The sequence below is a fragment of the Equus przewalskii genome, chromosome 19, assembly GCF_037783145.1.
Source record: "Equus przewalskii isolate Varuska chromosome 19, EquPr2, whole genome shotgun sequence".
NCBI classification, from domain to species: domain Eukaryota; kingdom Metazoa; phylum Chordata; class Mammalia; order Perissodactyla; family Equidae; genus Equus; species Equus przewalskii.
In genome coordinates this window covers 11,079,701-11,095,892 of record NC_091849.1, presented here as the reverse complement: position 1 = coordinate 11,095,892, position 16,192 = coordinate 11,079,701, and the positions used below count along the sequence as shown (strand labels likewise).

At 35.5% G+C, this 16,192-nt stretch overlaps 1 protein-coding gene across 1 annotated transcript in view; it reads right to left on the bottom strand.

Moving 5' to 3' along the window:
- Window positions 1-16,192, bottom strand: part of SYCP2L (synaptonemal complex protein 2 like) — a 97,766-nt gene that overhangs the window by 43,660 nt on the left and 37,914 nt on the right. Inside the window, 4 exon segments of the mRNA XM_070585106.1 lie at window positions 9,697-9,778; window positions 9,881-9,938; window positions 10,814-10,908; window positions 11,401-11,491. Of these exon segments, the coding sequence (XP_070441207.1) occupies window positions 9,697-9,778; window positions 9,881-9,938; window positions 10,814-10,908; window positions 11,401-11,491 (326 nt within the window).

Here is a 16,192-nt window from a genome sequence, read left to right as displayed (position 1 = left end):
CAAAGAAAAGCGTTTGGGCAAAGTAGTAGTAGCAGTAGCAGTAGTAATAGTAGTAGCAACGCTATTAGTAATAAGAATAGTGATAGTAGCTAACATTTCCTGAGTTCTCCTTATATACAAGGCACTGTTCTAAGCCCTCTACATGTCTTCATTCTTTTAATTGTCACAATCCTATGAGGCAGGTATTATTATCACTATTTTACAGATGAGGCAATTAAAGTAAAGAGAAGAAGAGTAACTTCCCCAAGATTACCCAGCAGGGATTTGAACCTACTTAGCTAGCCTGGTTCCTGGGTCCAGGCTCTTAGCCTGTATTTGTTCACTGTGCTAAGTTCAATTCCTTCTGGAGCTCATAATCTTCCCATTTTACAGACAAGAAAACTGAACTCACAAGTATTAATCAACGTGTACAACTAAGTAAGGAGTAAAACCAGGATTTGAATGCAAATCCAATTCTAAAGCACACATTTCAGTACCATATTACATTCTATACCTAAACGCTAAAATTTAAGAAGTCAGTTTTCAAAAAGATAAGAGAAAATAGAGTAAAAAGGAAAATGATTTAAGGATGGGAAGTGCTAGCAGTCTTATGTTATTCTGAAGAAAAACAAAAGGAGGAGTCATCTAAAGAGATAGACAGAGGCGCGTCAAGTGGTAAACCAGATGGTTCGGTCTTTGATCCTATTTCATTCAAACTTATCAACATCTTGAATAAAACTCTAAAAGGCCAGCCTATGATACTTCCAAATAAGAGCCTGAGAGAAAGCTAATGAGGAGATGGCAGAATCAAAATTCAAAGGGCAGGTTGAAGAAAAAAAAACCAGAAGGTGAATTTGCATATTGGCAGATAAAATCCTATACAGTGGGACTAGTCCCGTAGCCAAGTGGTTAAGTTTGCACGCTCTACTTCAGCAGCCCAGGGTTTCACCAGTTCAGATCCTGGGCACAGACCTAGCACCACTCATCAAGTCAAGCCGAGGTGGTATCCCACATAGCAGAGCCAGAAGGATCTACAACTAGAAAATACAACTATGTACTGGCTGACTTTGGGGAGAAGAAGAAGAAAAAAAAAAAAGATTGGCAATGGATGTTAGCGCATGTACCAATCTTTCAGGAAGAAAAAATCCTTTAGAGTGCAATTTTAGTTAGCATAAATAGAATAGCAGAACCTAAAAGCAAGGAAATTAACAGCCATATGCTCTAACCAAGACTAATGGGTTCAGTAGTGTGGACCATATATTAAAAGGAATATTATCAAATTCAAGTGCAAAGATGATGCCTAAGACATCTAAATACCATGTCGCTTTAGTTTCTATCTCTAACCCAGATCTTTCCCCTAAGCTCCCAACCATGGCTAACATATAACCTAGCTCCTAGAATCAACACTTATAAATCATCTTCCTAAAACCTAATCTTTCTTGTATTACCCAATTATCCAGTTAGCCAAGCCAACAACCTTTGGAGTTTTCATAGTCTCCACTTTCTCCCTTACTCCACAATATCCACTCAATCTTCCAGAAAATCCATCCTTCCTCCAGAGCCTTTCCTGAACAGTTACCATTCTCTCTTGCCTGGATACCTTCCACAGTCATTAACCATTAATTCCTGTCTTTTGCTCTATATCCAACCCCTCCAATTTATTCCCTATATTAGGGATTTTAAACTACAGTTTCTCTAAACTACAAGTCATGACCAATTAGCAAAGCAAATTTAGTAACTGTTAATAGAATTAGACCTTACACTAGAATTTATAAAAAATTATTGTACATAGTAAAGTAAGGTATTTTTGTGTGAAATTTTGTTTCAAACATGTACATATTCACGTGTGTGAGTATGTGTGCTGAGTCATAATTTAAATGTATTTCTGACTGTGAGTCTCATTCAAACAATTTAAGAATAATCAGTTTTCACTGATCAGAAAACTCCATAAATTACAATTAAAGGCTACTCTGGTCCCACCTAACAAGTTTGAAAGCAAGTTTCAAAAGGATCAAACTGTTTTAAAATAATTAAAAAGTTTAAGAAGTTACTGGAATACAAAAATATTCAACAAGGTAAAAATTCACAAATTCTGGCATCAATCAAAAACTGCCAGGCACATAAGAAAGCATATAACCAGCAGTGAGGAGCAAAATCAATCAAGTGAAAACAACCTAAAAATGGCACAGGTGATATAACTAGCAGACAAGGACTTTAAAATAGTTACTATAACTCTAGCCCAGGAAGTCAAGAAGGTTGAGGAAAGCTTGACCCTGTTAAGAAGAGGCATTAAAAAAGAACTTCTAGAGATGAAAAATACAGTATTTAAGATCACTAGTACACTAGATGGGGTGAATAATAGTTAGATACTGTAAAAAAAAAAATCAGTAAACTTGAATACACAGCAAGAGGGACTATCTAAATGAATCACAAAAATATGAACAAATCATAGATGAGCTGAGTGACTTCAAGCAGCCTAATATGTGTATAACTAGAAACCCTGAAGGAGAGGAAAAAGGGGGTAAGACTTAAATACTTGAAGAAATAACATCTGAAATTTTTCTACATTTGTAAAATCTACAAACAAACATATTTAAGAAGCCCAACAACTCCAAAGTACAAGAATCATTAAAAAACTACACCAAGGCACAACATGATCAAATTGCTTAAAATTATCTATAAAGACAAAATCTGAACAGCACTCTAAGGAAAAAAGATTACACAGATACCTCATTTTATCATGCTTTGCTTTATTGCGCTTCACAGATATTGCATTTTTTTTTTACAAGGTCCTCCACCAGCAGAAAGATTATGACTCACTGAAGGCTCAGATGATGATTAGCATTTTTTAGCAATAAAGTATTTTTTAATTAAGTTATGTACATTTTTTTCTTTAGACGTAATGCTATGGCACACCTTACATTGTAGTGTAAACATAATTTTTACATGCACTGGGAAACCAAAAAACTCATGTGACTCACTTTACTGTGATATTTGCTTTACTGCAGTGGTCTGGAACCAAACTTGCAATATCTCTGATATATGCCTGAGTATATATAAAGAAACAAAGATAAGAAAGACAGCAGACCTCATCAAAAATGGTCAAATGAATCCTAAAATTCATATGGGGCAACAAAAGACCCCGAATTTCTAAAGCAATCCTGAGAAAAAAGAACAAAACGGGAGGCATCACAATCCCTGACTTCAAAACATACTACAAAGCTACAGTAATCAAAACAGTATGGTACTGGTACAAAAACAGGTGCACAGATCAAAGGAACAGAATTGAAAGCCCAGAAATAAGACCACACATCTGTGGACAGCTTATCTTTGACAAAGGAGCTGAGGGCATACAATGGAGAAAAGAAAGTCTTTTCAACAAATGGTGCTGGGAAAACTGGAAAGCCACATGTAAAAGAATGAAAATTGACCATTCTTTTTCACCATTCACCAAAATAAAATCAAAATGGATCAAAGAGCTAAAGGTGAGACCTGAAACCATAAGGCTTCTGGAAGAAAACGTAGGCAGTACACTCTTTGACATCAGTATCAAAAGGATCTTTTCGGACACCATGCCTTCTCAGAGAAGGGAAACAATAGAAAGAATAAACAAATGGGACCTCATCAGATTAAAGAGCTTCTTCAAGGCAAATGAAAACAGGATTGAAACAAAAAAACAACCCACTAACTGGGAAAAAAATATTTGCAAGTCATATATCTGACAAAGGCTTAATATCCTTAATATATAAAGAACTCTCGCAACTCAACCACAAAACATCAAACAACCCAATGAAAAAATGGGCTGGAGACATGAACAGACATTTCTCCAAAGAAGATATACTGATGGCCAATAGGCACATGAAAAGATGCTCATCATCGCTGATCATCAGGGAAATGCAAATCAAAACTACACTAAGATATCACCTGACACCCGTTAGAATGACAAAAATATCTAAAACTAATAGCAACAAATGTTGGAGAGGTTGCTGAGAAAAAGGAACCCTCATACACTGCTGGTGGGAATGCAAACTGGTGCAGCCACTATGGAAAACAGTATGGAGATTCCTCAAAAAATTAAAAATAGAACTACCATACGATCCAGCCATCCCACTACTGGGTATTTATCCAAAGAGCCTGAAGTCAGCAATCCCAAAAGTCCTATGCACCCCAATGTTTATTGCAGCACTGTTTACAACATCCAAGACGTGGAAGCAACCTAAGTGTCCAGCAGCAGACGAATGGATAAAGAAGATGTGGTATATATATACAATGGAATACTACTCAGCTGCAAAACAGAACAAAATCATTCCATTTGCAATAACATGGATGGACCTTGAGAGAATTATGTTAAGTGAAATAAGCCAGCGAGAGAAAGATAATCTGTGTATGACTCCACTCATATGAGGAATTTAAAATTATGGACTAAGAACAGTTTAGTGGATACCAGGGGAAAGGTGGGGTGGGGGGTGGGCACAAAGGGTGAAGTGGTGCACCTACAACATGACTGACAAACATTAATGTACAATTGAAATTTCACAAGATTGTAACCTATCAATAACTCAATTAAAAAAAATGATCAAATGAAAAAGACAATGGAGCAACATCTTTAATGTACTGAAAGATAAAAAGCTATTAGCCTAGAATTCTACACCCAGTGAAAATATCTTTCAAAAATAAAGTTGAAACAGATTTTATCAGATATACGAAAGTTGAAAGAAATTAATCACCAAAAGATCTACACAGGAAGAAATAAGAAAGTCCTTCAAGCAAAGGAAAATGATACCAGATGGACATTTCTGTCTATGCAAAGGAATGAACAATAATGGAAATGTTAAATATGTGGTGAAATATAAAGTGATTTTTCTTATTTTAAAAATATCCTTAAATGTTAATAGATTATTTAAAACAAAGCTAATAAAATGAGGAGTTTATAAGATATGTAGAAGTAAACTTCATGACAAAAGTAGCACAAAACTGGGAGAGGGAAATGGAAGTACAGTGTTGTAAGGATGTATATGTGAAGTGGTGTAATGTTACCCGAAGATTAAGGATGGTAAATTAACAATGTATATATAAACCACAGAGTAACCACTAAAAAGACAAACGAAAAAAGAGAGAAAATGGAACCATAAAAAAATACTTAATTTATCCAAAATAAGTCAGAATAAGGAAAAGTGGAACAGAAAACTACAAGACAAATAGAAAAAAATAGCAAGGTAATATAATAAACGCAACCAAATCCATAATCATATAAGTGGCTTAAATACCCCAATTAAAGGGCAGAGATTGCCATACTGTATTAGAAAGCAAAACACAACTACATGCTGCCTACAACAAACCAACTTTAAACATACAGGTCCAAAAAGATTAAAAGTAAAAGGACGGAAAAAGATATGCCAAAAAGAAAGCTCAAGTAGCTATACTAATTTCACACAAAGTAGGTTTCAGACAAAGAATACTGCCAAAGGTAAAGACGGACATTTCCTAATGATAAAGGGTCAATCCATCTAGAAAATATCACAGTCCTAAGTGGTTATACAACCAATAAGAGAGTTTTAAATACATGTAGCAATAACAAAAGAACTAAAAGAGAAATAGATAAATCCATAAGAATTATAATCAGATATTTCAATACTCCTCTCAATAAGTAATAGAGTAAAAAACTGACAGAATAAGTAAACAAAAAAATTAGGAAGGACATAGAAGACTTTAACAACACTGTCAACCATCTTGACATAATTCCCATTGATGCAACACTCCACTCAACAGCAGAAGAATACACATTCTTTGCAAAGGCACATGGGACGTTTACCAAGATAGATATATTCTGGACCATAAAACATTTTAAATAAATTTGAATGAAATAAAATCATGTAATGTAGGTTTCCTAACCATAACAGAATTAAATTAATAATTGCTTAGAAAAATATCTCCAGGAAATCCCCAAATATTTGGAAACTAAATAACATACTTCTAAATAAGCCACGGGTCAAGAAGAAATCAAAATAAAAATGAAAATGCATTTTGAAATGAAGGAAAATCACACATCAAAATTTGGGAGATACAACAAAAGTAATGCTTATAATGATATTTCTAGAACTGAACCCTTATATTAGAAAAGAAAAATAATTGCAAATCAATAACCTCAGCTTTGACCTTAAGCAATTAGAAAACTAGAAAAAGCATATTAAACCCAAGTAAGCAGAAAAATAGAAATAAAATTCAGAGCATAAATCAAAGAAGCAGAAAACAGAAAACTAAAGAACATAAATCAATGAAACCAAAACTGGTTCTTTGAGAAGAGGAACAAAACTGATACACCTCTAGCTAGAGTGTTCAGGAACAGAAGAGAAGACAAATTAACAACATTGGGAATGACAACGGAGAATCACTAAAGAATCTCATGATATAGAGTAAAACTTCTTAACATAAGTTTAGCAAACTGAATCTAATAATATATAAGAAAGACAATACAGGGGCTGGCCCAGTGGTGCAGCAGTTAAGTTTGCTCATTCCACTTCAGCAGCCCAGCATTTGCCATTTGGGATCCCAGGCACAAACCTATGCACCACTTACCAAACCATGCTGTGGCATGTGTCCCACATGTAAATAGAGGAGGATGGGCACGGATGTTAGCCCAGGGCTTATCTTCCTCAGCAAAACAAGGGAGGATTGGTGGTTCAGGCCTAATCTTCCTCAAAAAAAAAAAAAAAAAGATAGACAGACAATACAGCACAACCAAGTTGAGTTTATCCCAGGAATGCAAGGTTGGTTTAACATTCCAAAATCAGTCAATGTAATTCAACATATTGACTAAGAAAGAAAAGTCCTATGATGATCTCAATAGATGCAGAATGAGCATGACAAAAATGCAGTATCAATTTCTGATAAAAACTCTCAGAAGATTTGGAATAGAAGAGAACGCTTTCAACCTGATTAAGGACAGCTACATAAAATCCACTGCTAACAGTATATTTAGTGGTGAAAGACAATGCTTTCCCCAAAAGGTGAAGGAAAAGGCAAAGATGTCTGCTCTCACCAGTTCTATTAAACACTATACTGTAGGCTTTAGCTAGAGCAATAAGGGAGAAAAGTGAATAAAGGTCACCTATATCTGAAAGGAAGAAGTAAACTGTCTTTATTTGTAGATGAAATTATTTTCTACATAGAAAATCCCATGGAATCTACAAAAAGAAATTAAATGAATTGAGCAAGGTTGCAGGATATAAGAACAATATACAAAAATAAAGTGCATTTAGATAGAACCGGAAATTGAAATTTTTAAGAATTATTCATGATAGCAAAGAATATGAAATACATACAGATAAATTTATCAAAATATGTGCAAGATTTACACATTGAAAACTACAAAACATTACTGAGAGGAATTAAAAAAGCCATAAATAAAGGAAGAGATATACCAGGTGTATGAGACAAGGAAACATCATTATGATGTCAATTCTTCCCAGATTGATCCATAAATTCAGTACAATTCCAGTCAAAGTCCCAGAAGACATTTTTGTAAAGGTGATTCTAAAATATGTAAGGAAATGCAAAGGACCTGATATAGTCAAAACAACTTTGGGAAAAAAAATTGAAGACTAACACTACCTCATTTCAAAATGAGATACAATAGTTAATATAGTAAAGCTGCAGTAATTCACATAGTATGCAAGACAAATAGATCAATGGAACAGAGTACAGAGTCCAGAAACAAATCTACACGTGTATGGTCAAGTGATTTTTCAACAAATATTCCAAGGAAATTCATAGAGAAAAGCATAATTGTTTCAGTAAACGATCTAGAACTATTGGACAGCCATAGGAAATAAAGAAATAAGGGAGAGGGCAAAGGGAGGGAAGAAAGAAAGAGAAAGAACCTCAACCTATACTTCACACAATATCCAAAAGTTAACGTAAAATGGCTCATAAGTTGAAATAAGATCCAAAACTATAACTGTGTTTCTAGAAGAATACATAGGAAAAAATACTATTGTTCTTGTGTTTGCCTAAGACTTCTCTTTTTTTTGTTAAGCTCACCACCTGAGCTAACTGTTGCCAATTTTTTTTTTTCTGCTTTTTCTCCCCAAATCCCCCCAGTACATAGTTGTATATTATAGTTATGGGTCCTTCTAGTTGTAGTATGTGGGACGTTGCCTCAACATGGCCTAATGAGTGGTGCTATGTCCACACCCAGGATCCGAACCAGTGAAACCCTGGGCTACTGAAGCGGAGCGCATGAACTTAACCACTCAGCCACGGGGCTGGCTCCTGCCTAAGACTTCTTAAGTATGTCACAAAAAAGCATAAAGAGTAAAAAGAAACACGTAAATTGGGCTTTATAAAAATTAAAAGCTTTTGCTCTTTCAAAAACACTGTTATAAAAATTAAAAGGTAAGCCACAGACAGGAAGAAATTATATGCAAAACATACACCTGATAAAGGACTTATATGTAGAATAAATAAAAAAACTCCTATAACTCAATAATAAGAAAACCTAATTTTTAAAAAAATGGGTAAAATATTTGAAGATACTTTACCCAAGATGATACATATATATGGAAAATAAACACATGAAAAGATGCTCAACACCATCAGTCATTAGGGAAATGCAAATTAAGCACACAATGAAATACCACTACATTTCCACTGGAATGGCTAAGACGAAAAAGACTGACATGCCTATCTCATTGACAAGAGTGTCTAGCAATTAGAACTGTCAGAGACTGCTGGTGGGAACGTAAAATGCTACAACCACTTTGGAAAACATTTGGGCAGTTTTTTAAAAAGTTAAACATAAGCCAACTATGATCCAACCATTCTATTCCTATGTATTTATCCATGAGAAAAGAAAACACATGTCCATACAAATTCTTACACATTAATCCTAAGGACATTACTTGTAACAACAAAAACCTAGAAACAACTCAAGTGTCCATCAACAGGTGAATGGATAAACAAATTGTGGTATACCCATACAATGGAACACTACTCAGTGATATAAAAGAATGAACTGTTGTTACACACAAAATGGATGAACCTCAAAATAATTACACTGAGTGAAAGAAGCTAGAAAAAAGGAGAGTACATACATTTGATTCCACTTATATAAGATTTTTAAAACTATAAACTCATCTATAGTGGCAGAAAGCAGATCAGTGATTTCCAGGGCTGAGGGTGTGAACAAAGAAGGCAGAAGAGAGAGATTTCAAAGGAGCAGAAGAAAATTCCTGGAGATGATGGATATGGTCATTATCTTGATTGTGGTGATAGTTCCTGGATGTAGACATATGTCAAAACTCACCAAATTTATAGTTTAAATATGTACAATTGATTTTATTTCAAGTATACCTTAACAAAGTTGTAAAAAAAAAAAAAATCACATGTCCTATGACCCATTCTTCAGAGGCCTACATAAAAACATGGCAAATAAATTAATGCCGAGTGATATATGTTTTCCAGCTGGGGATATTCAGTGTTTCACTGCAGAGAAATACATTGCTGAAGGTAACACTGGGGGTATAATGGTAGAGACCCATAGGTCAGAACATTCCAGTCCTGCTCAAATCCTTCTACAGAAAACTGCACACAATGCTCTCTCCTTGTCTGGGGCATAGCCAGGCGCAGGAAAGGGGGACAATCTAGACAGTTAAATTGTACATTAACTATCACATTAACAGCAGTCTACATGGTTTATTAGTTTTGAAAATCACTTACCTAGATTTGTCATTTAATTTAGAAGCCTGAATTTTTACTGAAGCTTCTTGTAAATCTGAAGAATTCTCAAGTTCTGAAGCAACTTTTGATCATGAAAATTAAAAACGAAAATTGTTGAGTATCTCAAGTAAACATTTAAATACACCACTCAATCTTATGTATGATAGATTTTTAAAAATCTGACCTTTTTCTGTATCATCCAGTTTCGATTTTTCATGTGAATGACTAGGTGTACTTGTTTGCTGCAAAAAATACATACACATTAAATTATGGTGACTTTGAAATTCTTTTGGAGCCCTTTACACCTCCAAAGAAAAGCGTTTCCATTGAGTACTAAGATACCAGGCTCTCTGTTCATTAGACTTGGCTCCAAATGACTAATGGCTGTTCCAAAAAATTGATATCCACCCTCAGGAGAAGATTTGCCACTACCAAAGACAAGAAGAGTATCTCAAAATTATTAAAAGAAATATCAAAAGACGACTTACAAAAATGTCTTCAACAGCATCAGAATTGTTGGGATGAACACACAACTTCTAAAGGAGACAATCTGAAGGATAATCTTTGGTGTATTTGTTTAAAAAAATCATGACACTACCATAACACTTCTGTATAACGTGTACTGGTAGTCAAACGTAAAACTATGACAAATAGACTGAATACCTATATACGCCAAGCAGTGTGTTAGGTGCTTTATGTAAATTATGTTTTTAACCCTAAGAGGACTACACTGTGAACCAGCTATTACTTCCATTTTATAGATGAGAACCCTCAGGCTCAGTGAAGCTAAGTAATTAGCCTAAGTTCCCACAGTTAGTAAGTGAAAACCACGTCTGACTTCAAACATCAGACTCCTTTCCCTACATCCCAGTCTCCATATCCAAATGAGAGAATGAGGCAGAGCCAGCCAAGACACACATTCCATGGGAGAGCCAAGTTGAGTGAAAGGAGAGAACAAATAAACACGGCAGGCAAAAATAATCTAAAGGAGCATATGGTTAAAAAACCAGAGATTATGGCCAGGAGAAAATGGACAACAAGCCAGGAAAAGCAGCTTCCACCTGTCAGCATCCTGGTGGACACAGTTGGAATCTTGTCCTAAGCTTTCCATACTCACAGCAGGCTCAGACTGGTTAAAGGGCAGAGTTATTAGGCAGCGGTCATCTCCAGCACTTGTTAACTCTGCCAGCTTGGTAGATTCTTCTGCTTGGTCTGCACATGTTAAGAAAAGAGTATTAAAAAATAACAATAACCATGCATAACGCTGGTCATACCCTCCAATTTCTCTCCATGGGATGCATGCTGTTGGTACATCACCATCTTTTGGTAAGAGCTGGTAATCAGGTCCTGCCTCAAATCTTATTTTGTAAATCTATGGGCACTTTGGAAAACAGCCTTTGGGTGGAACTCATAAGAGATATATAATCCATGCAGGGCCAGCTTTGTGGGTGGACAGGCCCCTCCACAATCCCATCTTCTTGCCTCCCACCATCCCATCATTTTTTCTCCTTTGTGATTTCCAGTTGACCCCAAGAAAGACTGTATCAGTAGGGAAAATAATTCAAGGCTTCATTAGCAGCTTTTATTTCTCCAAAGGTACAATAACACATTAGTTACTCTTATGTGACCAGAGGTTTTCAGTGATGTCTCCCAAGATTTTATCACTGCTTCTACAGAGTAAAAAAATTTTATTTCCAAATATACCTGTCTCTCTTTTGTCGCTGCTGGGAAATTCAATGTCGTCTTTCGCAAATTCACCAAAATGTTCTGAGAATTTTGTCTGGTCAGGCAACATCTGAAATGGAAGTCAAAAGCCATATAACTTTTAAAAGCAAAAATCTTTTTTAAAAATTTAATATTAACAGACCTAAAGAGAGAAATAGACAACAATACAATAATAGTAGGGGAATTTAATACTCCACTTACAGCAATGGATAGATCACTGAGACAGAAAATCAATAAGGAAACATCAGCCTTAAATGACACATTAGACCAGATGATCTTAACAGATATACACAGAATATTCCACTGAAAAGCAACAAAATATACATTCTTCTCATGTGCACATGGAACATTCTCCAGGATAGATCATATGTTTGGCTACAACATGAGTCTTAATAAATTTAAGACTGAAATTAAATCAAACATCTTTTCCAACCACAGTGGTATGAAACTAGAAATCTGTTACAAGAAGAAAAGTGGAAAATCACAAACATGTGTAGATTAAATAACATGCTTCTGAACAACCAGTGGGCCAAAGAATAAATTAAAAGAGAAATTTAAAAGATATCTTTGGAAAAATGAAAGTGGAAATACAACATACCAAAACTTATGAGATGCAGCAAAAGCAGCTCTAAGAGGGAAGTTCATAGTGATAAATGCCTACATTAAGAAACAAGAAAGATCTCAAATAACAACCTAATCTTACACCTCAAGGAACTAAAAAAAGAACAAATGAAGTCAAAGGTAGTAGATGGAAGGAAATAAAGACCATAGTGGAAATAAATGAAATAGAGACTAAAAAGACAATAGAAAAGATCCATGAAACTAAGAGCTTGTTCCATCAAAAGATAAACAAAATTGACAAACCTTTAGCTAGACTCACCAAGACAAAAAGAGAAAAGGCTCAAATAAATAAAATTACAAAAGGAGACAATACAGCTGATATCACACAAATTCAAAGGATCATAAGAAACTACCACAAACATTTAAATGTCAAATATTTGACAATCTAGAAAACATGGGTAAGTTCCTAGAAACATACAACCTACCAAGACTGAATCAAAAGAAATAAAAAATCTGAACAGACTGATTACTAGTAAGGAGACTGAATGAGTACAGGCATACCTCATTTTATTGCACTTTGCTTTCCTGCACTTGGCAAATACTGCTTTTCTTTAAAATTCTTTTTTATTGCACTAACAGCAGCTTATAATATTACATAAATTTCAGGTGTACATCATTATATTCCAATTTATGTGTAGATTACAACATGTTCACCACCCAAAGACCAATTACAATTCATCACCACACACATGTCTAATCACTCCTTTTGCCCTCCTCCTTCCCGTCTTCTCCTCTGGTAACAACCAATCCAATCTCTGTTGCTATGTGTTTGTTTGTTGTTGTTTTTATCTTCTACTTATGAGTGAGATCATATGGTATTTGACTTTCTCCCTATGACTTATTTCACCTAGCATAATACCCTCAAGCTCCCTCCATGTTGTCACTAAAGACTGAATTTCATCATTTCTTATGGCTGAAGAGTATTCCATTGTGTATATATACCACATCTTCTTTATCCATTCCTCCCTGGATGGGTACCTATGTTGCTTACAAGTCTTGGCTATTGTGAATAATGCTGCAGTGAACAAAGGGGTGCAATATCTTTACACATTTGTGTTTTCATGTTCTCTGGATAAATACCCAACAGTAGAATAGCTGGATCATATGGCAGTTCTATTTTTAACTTTTTGAGGAACTTCCATAGCGTTTTCCATAGCGGTTGCACCAGTTTGCACTCCCACCAGCAAGGGATGAGTGTTCCCTTCTCTCCACATCCTCTCCAACACTTATTATTTCCTGTCATCTTAATTATAGCCATTCTGGCAGCAGTAAGGTCATATCTCATTATAGTTTTGATTTGCATTTCCCTCATAGTGGTGTTGAACATCTTTTCAACACCTGTTGGCCATCTGTATATCTTTTTGGGAGTAATGTCTGTTTAGATCTTTTGCACATTTTTTAATTGAGTTGTTAGGGGTCTTTTTTGGTTGAGATGTATGAGTTCTTTATATATTTTGGATATTAACCCCTTATCTGATATATGGTTTGCAAATATCTTCTCTCAATTGTTAGGTTGCCTTTTCATTTTGTTGATGGTTTCCTTTGCTGTGCAGAAGGTTTTTAGTTTGATGTAGTCCCACTTGTTTATTTTTTCTATTGTTTTCCTTGCCCAGTCAGACACAGTACTTGAAAATATGCTGCTGAGACCGATGTCGAAGAATGTACTGCCTATGCTTTCTTCTAGAAGTTTCATGGTTTCAGGTCTTACATTCAAGTATTTAATCCATTTTGAGTTAATTTTTGTGTATAGTGTAAGATAGTGGTCTAGTTTCATTCTTTTACATGTGGCTGTCCAGTTTTCTCAACACATTTACTGACTAGACTTTCCTTTCTCCATTGCATATTCTTGGCTCCCTTGTTGAAAATTAGCTGTCCATAGATGTGTGGGTTTATTTACGGGATCTCAATTCTGTTCCATTGATCAATGTGTCTATTTTTGTGCCAGTGCCATACTGTGTTGGTTACTATAGCTTTGTAGTATATTTTGAGATGAGGGAGTGTGACATCGCCAGCTTTGTTCTTTTTTCTCAGGATTCCTTTGGCTATTTGGGGTCTTTTGTTGTTCCATATAAATTTTAGGGTTCTTTGTTCTACTTCTGTGAAAAATATTGTTGGAACTTTGATAGGGATTGCATTGAATCTATAGATTGCTTTAGGAAGTATGGACATTTTAACGATGTTAATTCTTCCAATCCAAGAGAACAGAATACCTTTCCATTACTTTGTGCCTTCTTCAGTTTCTTTCAACAATGTGTTATAGTTTTCAGTGTACAGATCTTTCACCTCTTTGGTGAGGTTTATTCCTAGATATTGTATTCTTTTTGTTGCAACTGTTAATGGGATTGTACTCTTAATTTCTCTTTCTGCTACTTCATTGTTGGTGTATATAAACACAATTGATTTTTGTATGTTGATTTTGCATCCTGCAACTTGACCATCTTGATTGTTTCTAAAAGTTTTGAAGTGGGTTCTTTAGGGTTTTCTATATATAAAATCATGTCATCTGCAAATAGTAACAGTTTTATTTCTTTCTTTCCAATGTGGATCCCTTTTATTTCTTTTTCTTGCTTGACTGCTCTGGCTAAGACTTCTAATACTATGTTAAACAAGAGTGGTGAAAGTGGGCATCCTTGTCTGGTTCCTGTTCTTAGGCAGATAGCTTTCAGTTTTTCTCCATTGAGAATGATATTAGTTGTGAGTTTGCCATTATGGCCTTTATTATGTTGAGGTACTTTCCTTCTATACCCATTTTCTTCAGAGTTTTCATCATAAATGGATGCTGTAGCTCATCAAATGCTTTCTCTGCATCTATTGAGATACGATCATGTGATTTTTATTCTTCATTTTGTTAATGTGGTATATCACATTGATTAATCTGTGGCAACTCTGTTTACAGCAAGTCTATTGGCATCATTTTTCCAACAGCATTTGCTCACCTGGTGTCCCTCTGTCACAATTTGGTATTTCTTGTAATATTTCAAACATTCTCATTATATTTGTTATGGTGATTTGTGATCAGTGGTCTTTGAAGTTACTATTGTAATTGTTTTGGGGTACCACAACCTGTGCCACAATCTGTATGGTGAACTTAATCAATAAATGTTGTGTGTGTTCTGACTGTCCCATTGACCAGTCGTCCCCATCGCTCTCCCTCTGCTCAGGCCTCCCTATTACCCAAGACACAACAATATTGAAATTAGGCCAACTAATAACCTTACAATTGTCTCCAAGGTCCAACGAAAGGAAGAGTTCTACGTCTCACTTTAAATCAAAAGCTAAAAATGCTTAAGCTTAGTGAGGAAGGCATGTCAAAAGCTGAGACAGGCCAAAAGGTAGCCCTCTTGGCCAAAGAGTTAGCAAGTTGTAAACGCAAAGGAAACATTCTAGAAGGAAATCAAAAATGCTACTCCAGTGAATACATTAATGATAGAAAATTGAAACAGCCTTATTGGTGATATGGAGAAAGTTTTAGTGGTCTGGATAGAAGACCAAACCAGCCTCAACATTCCCTTAAGCCAAATCCTAATCCAGAGTCAGGCCCTAACTCTCTTCAAGTCTATGAAGACTGAGAGAGGTGAGGAAGCTGCAGAAGAAAAGTCCGAAGCTAGCAGAGGTTGGTTCATGAGGTTTAAGGAGACAAGCTGTCTCCATAACATAAAAGTGCAGGATGAAGCAGCAAGTGCTCATGTAGAAGCTGTGGCAAGTTCTCCAGAAGATGTAGCTAAGATAATCCATGAAGGTGGCTACACGAAACAACAGATTTTCAATGCAGATGAAACAGCCTTATATTGAAAGATGCCATCCTGGACTTCATACCCAGAGAGAAGTCAAAGCCTGGCTTCAAAGAACAGCTGACTCTTTTGTTAGGGGCTAACGCAGCTGGTGACTTTAAGTTGAAGCCATTGCTCATTTACCATTCTGAAAATCCTAGGCCCTTAAGAATTATGCTAAATCTACTCTGCCTGTGCTCTATAAATGGAACAACAAGGCCTGGATTGTAGACAGCACATCTATCTACAACACTGTTTACTGAATATTTTAAGACCACTGTTGAAACCTACTGCTAAGAAAAAAAGATCCCTTTCAAAATATTACTGCTCTTTGACAATATACCTGGTCACTCAAGAGCTCTGATAGAGATGTACAATGA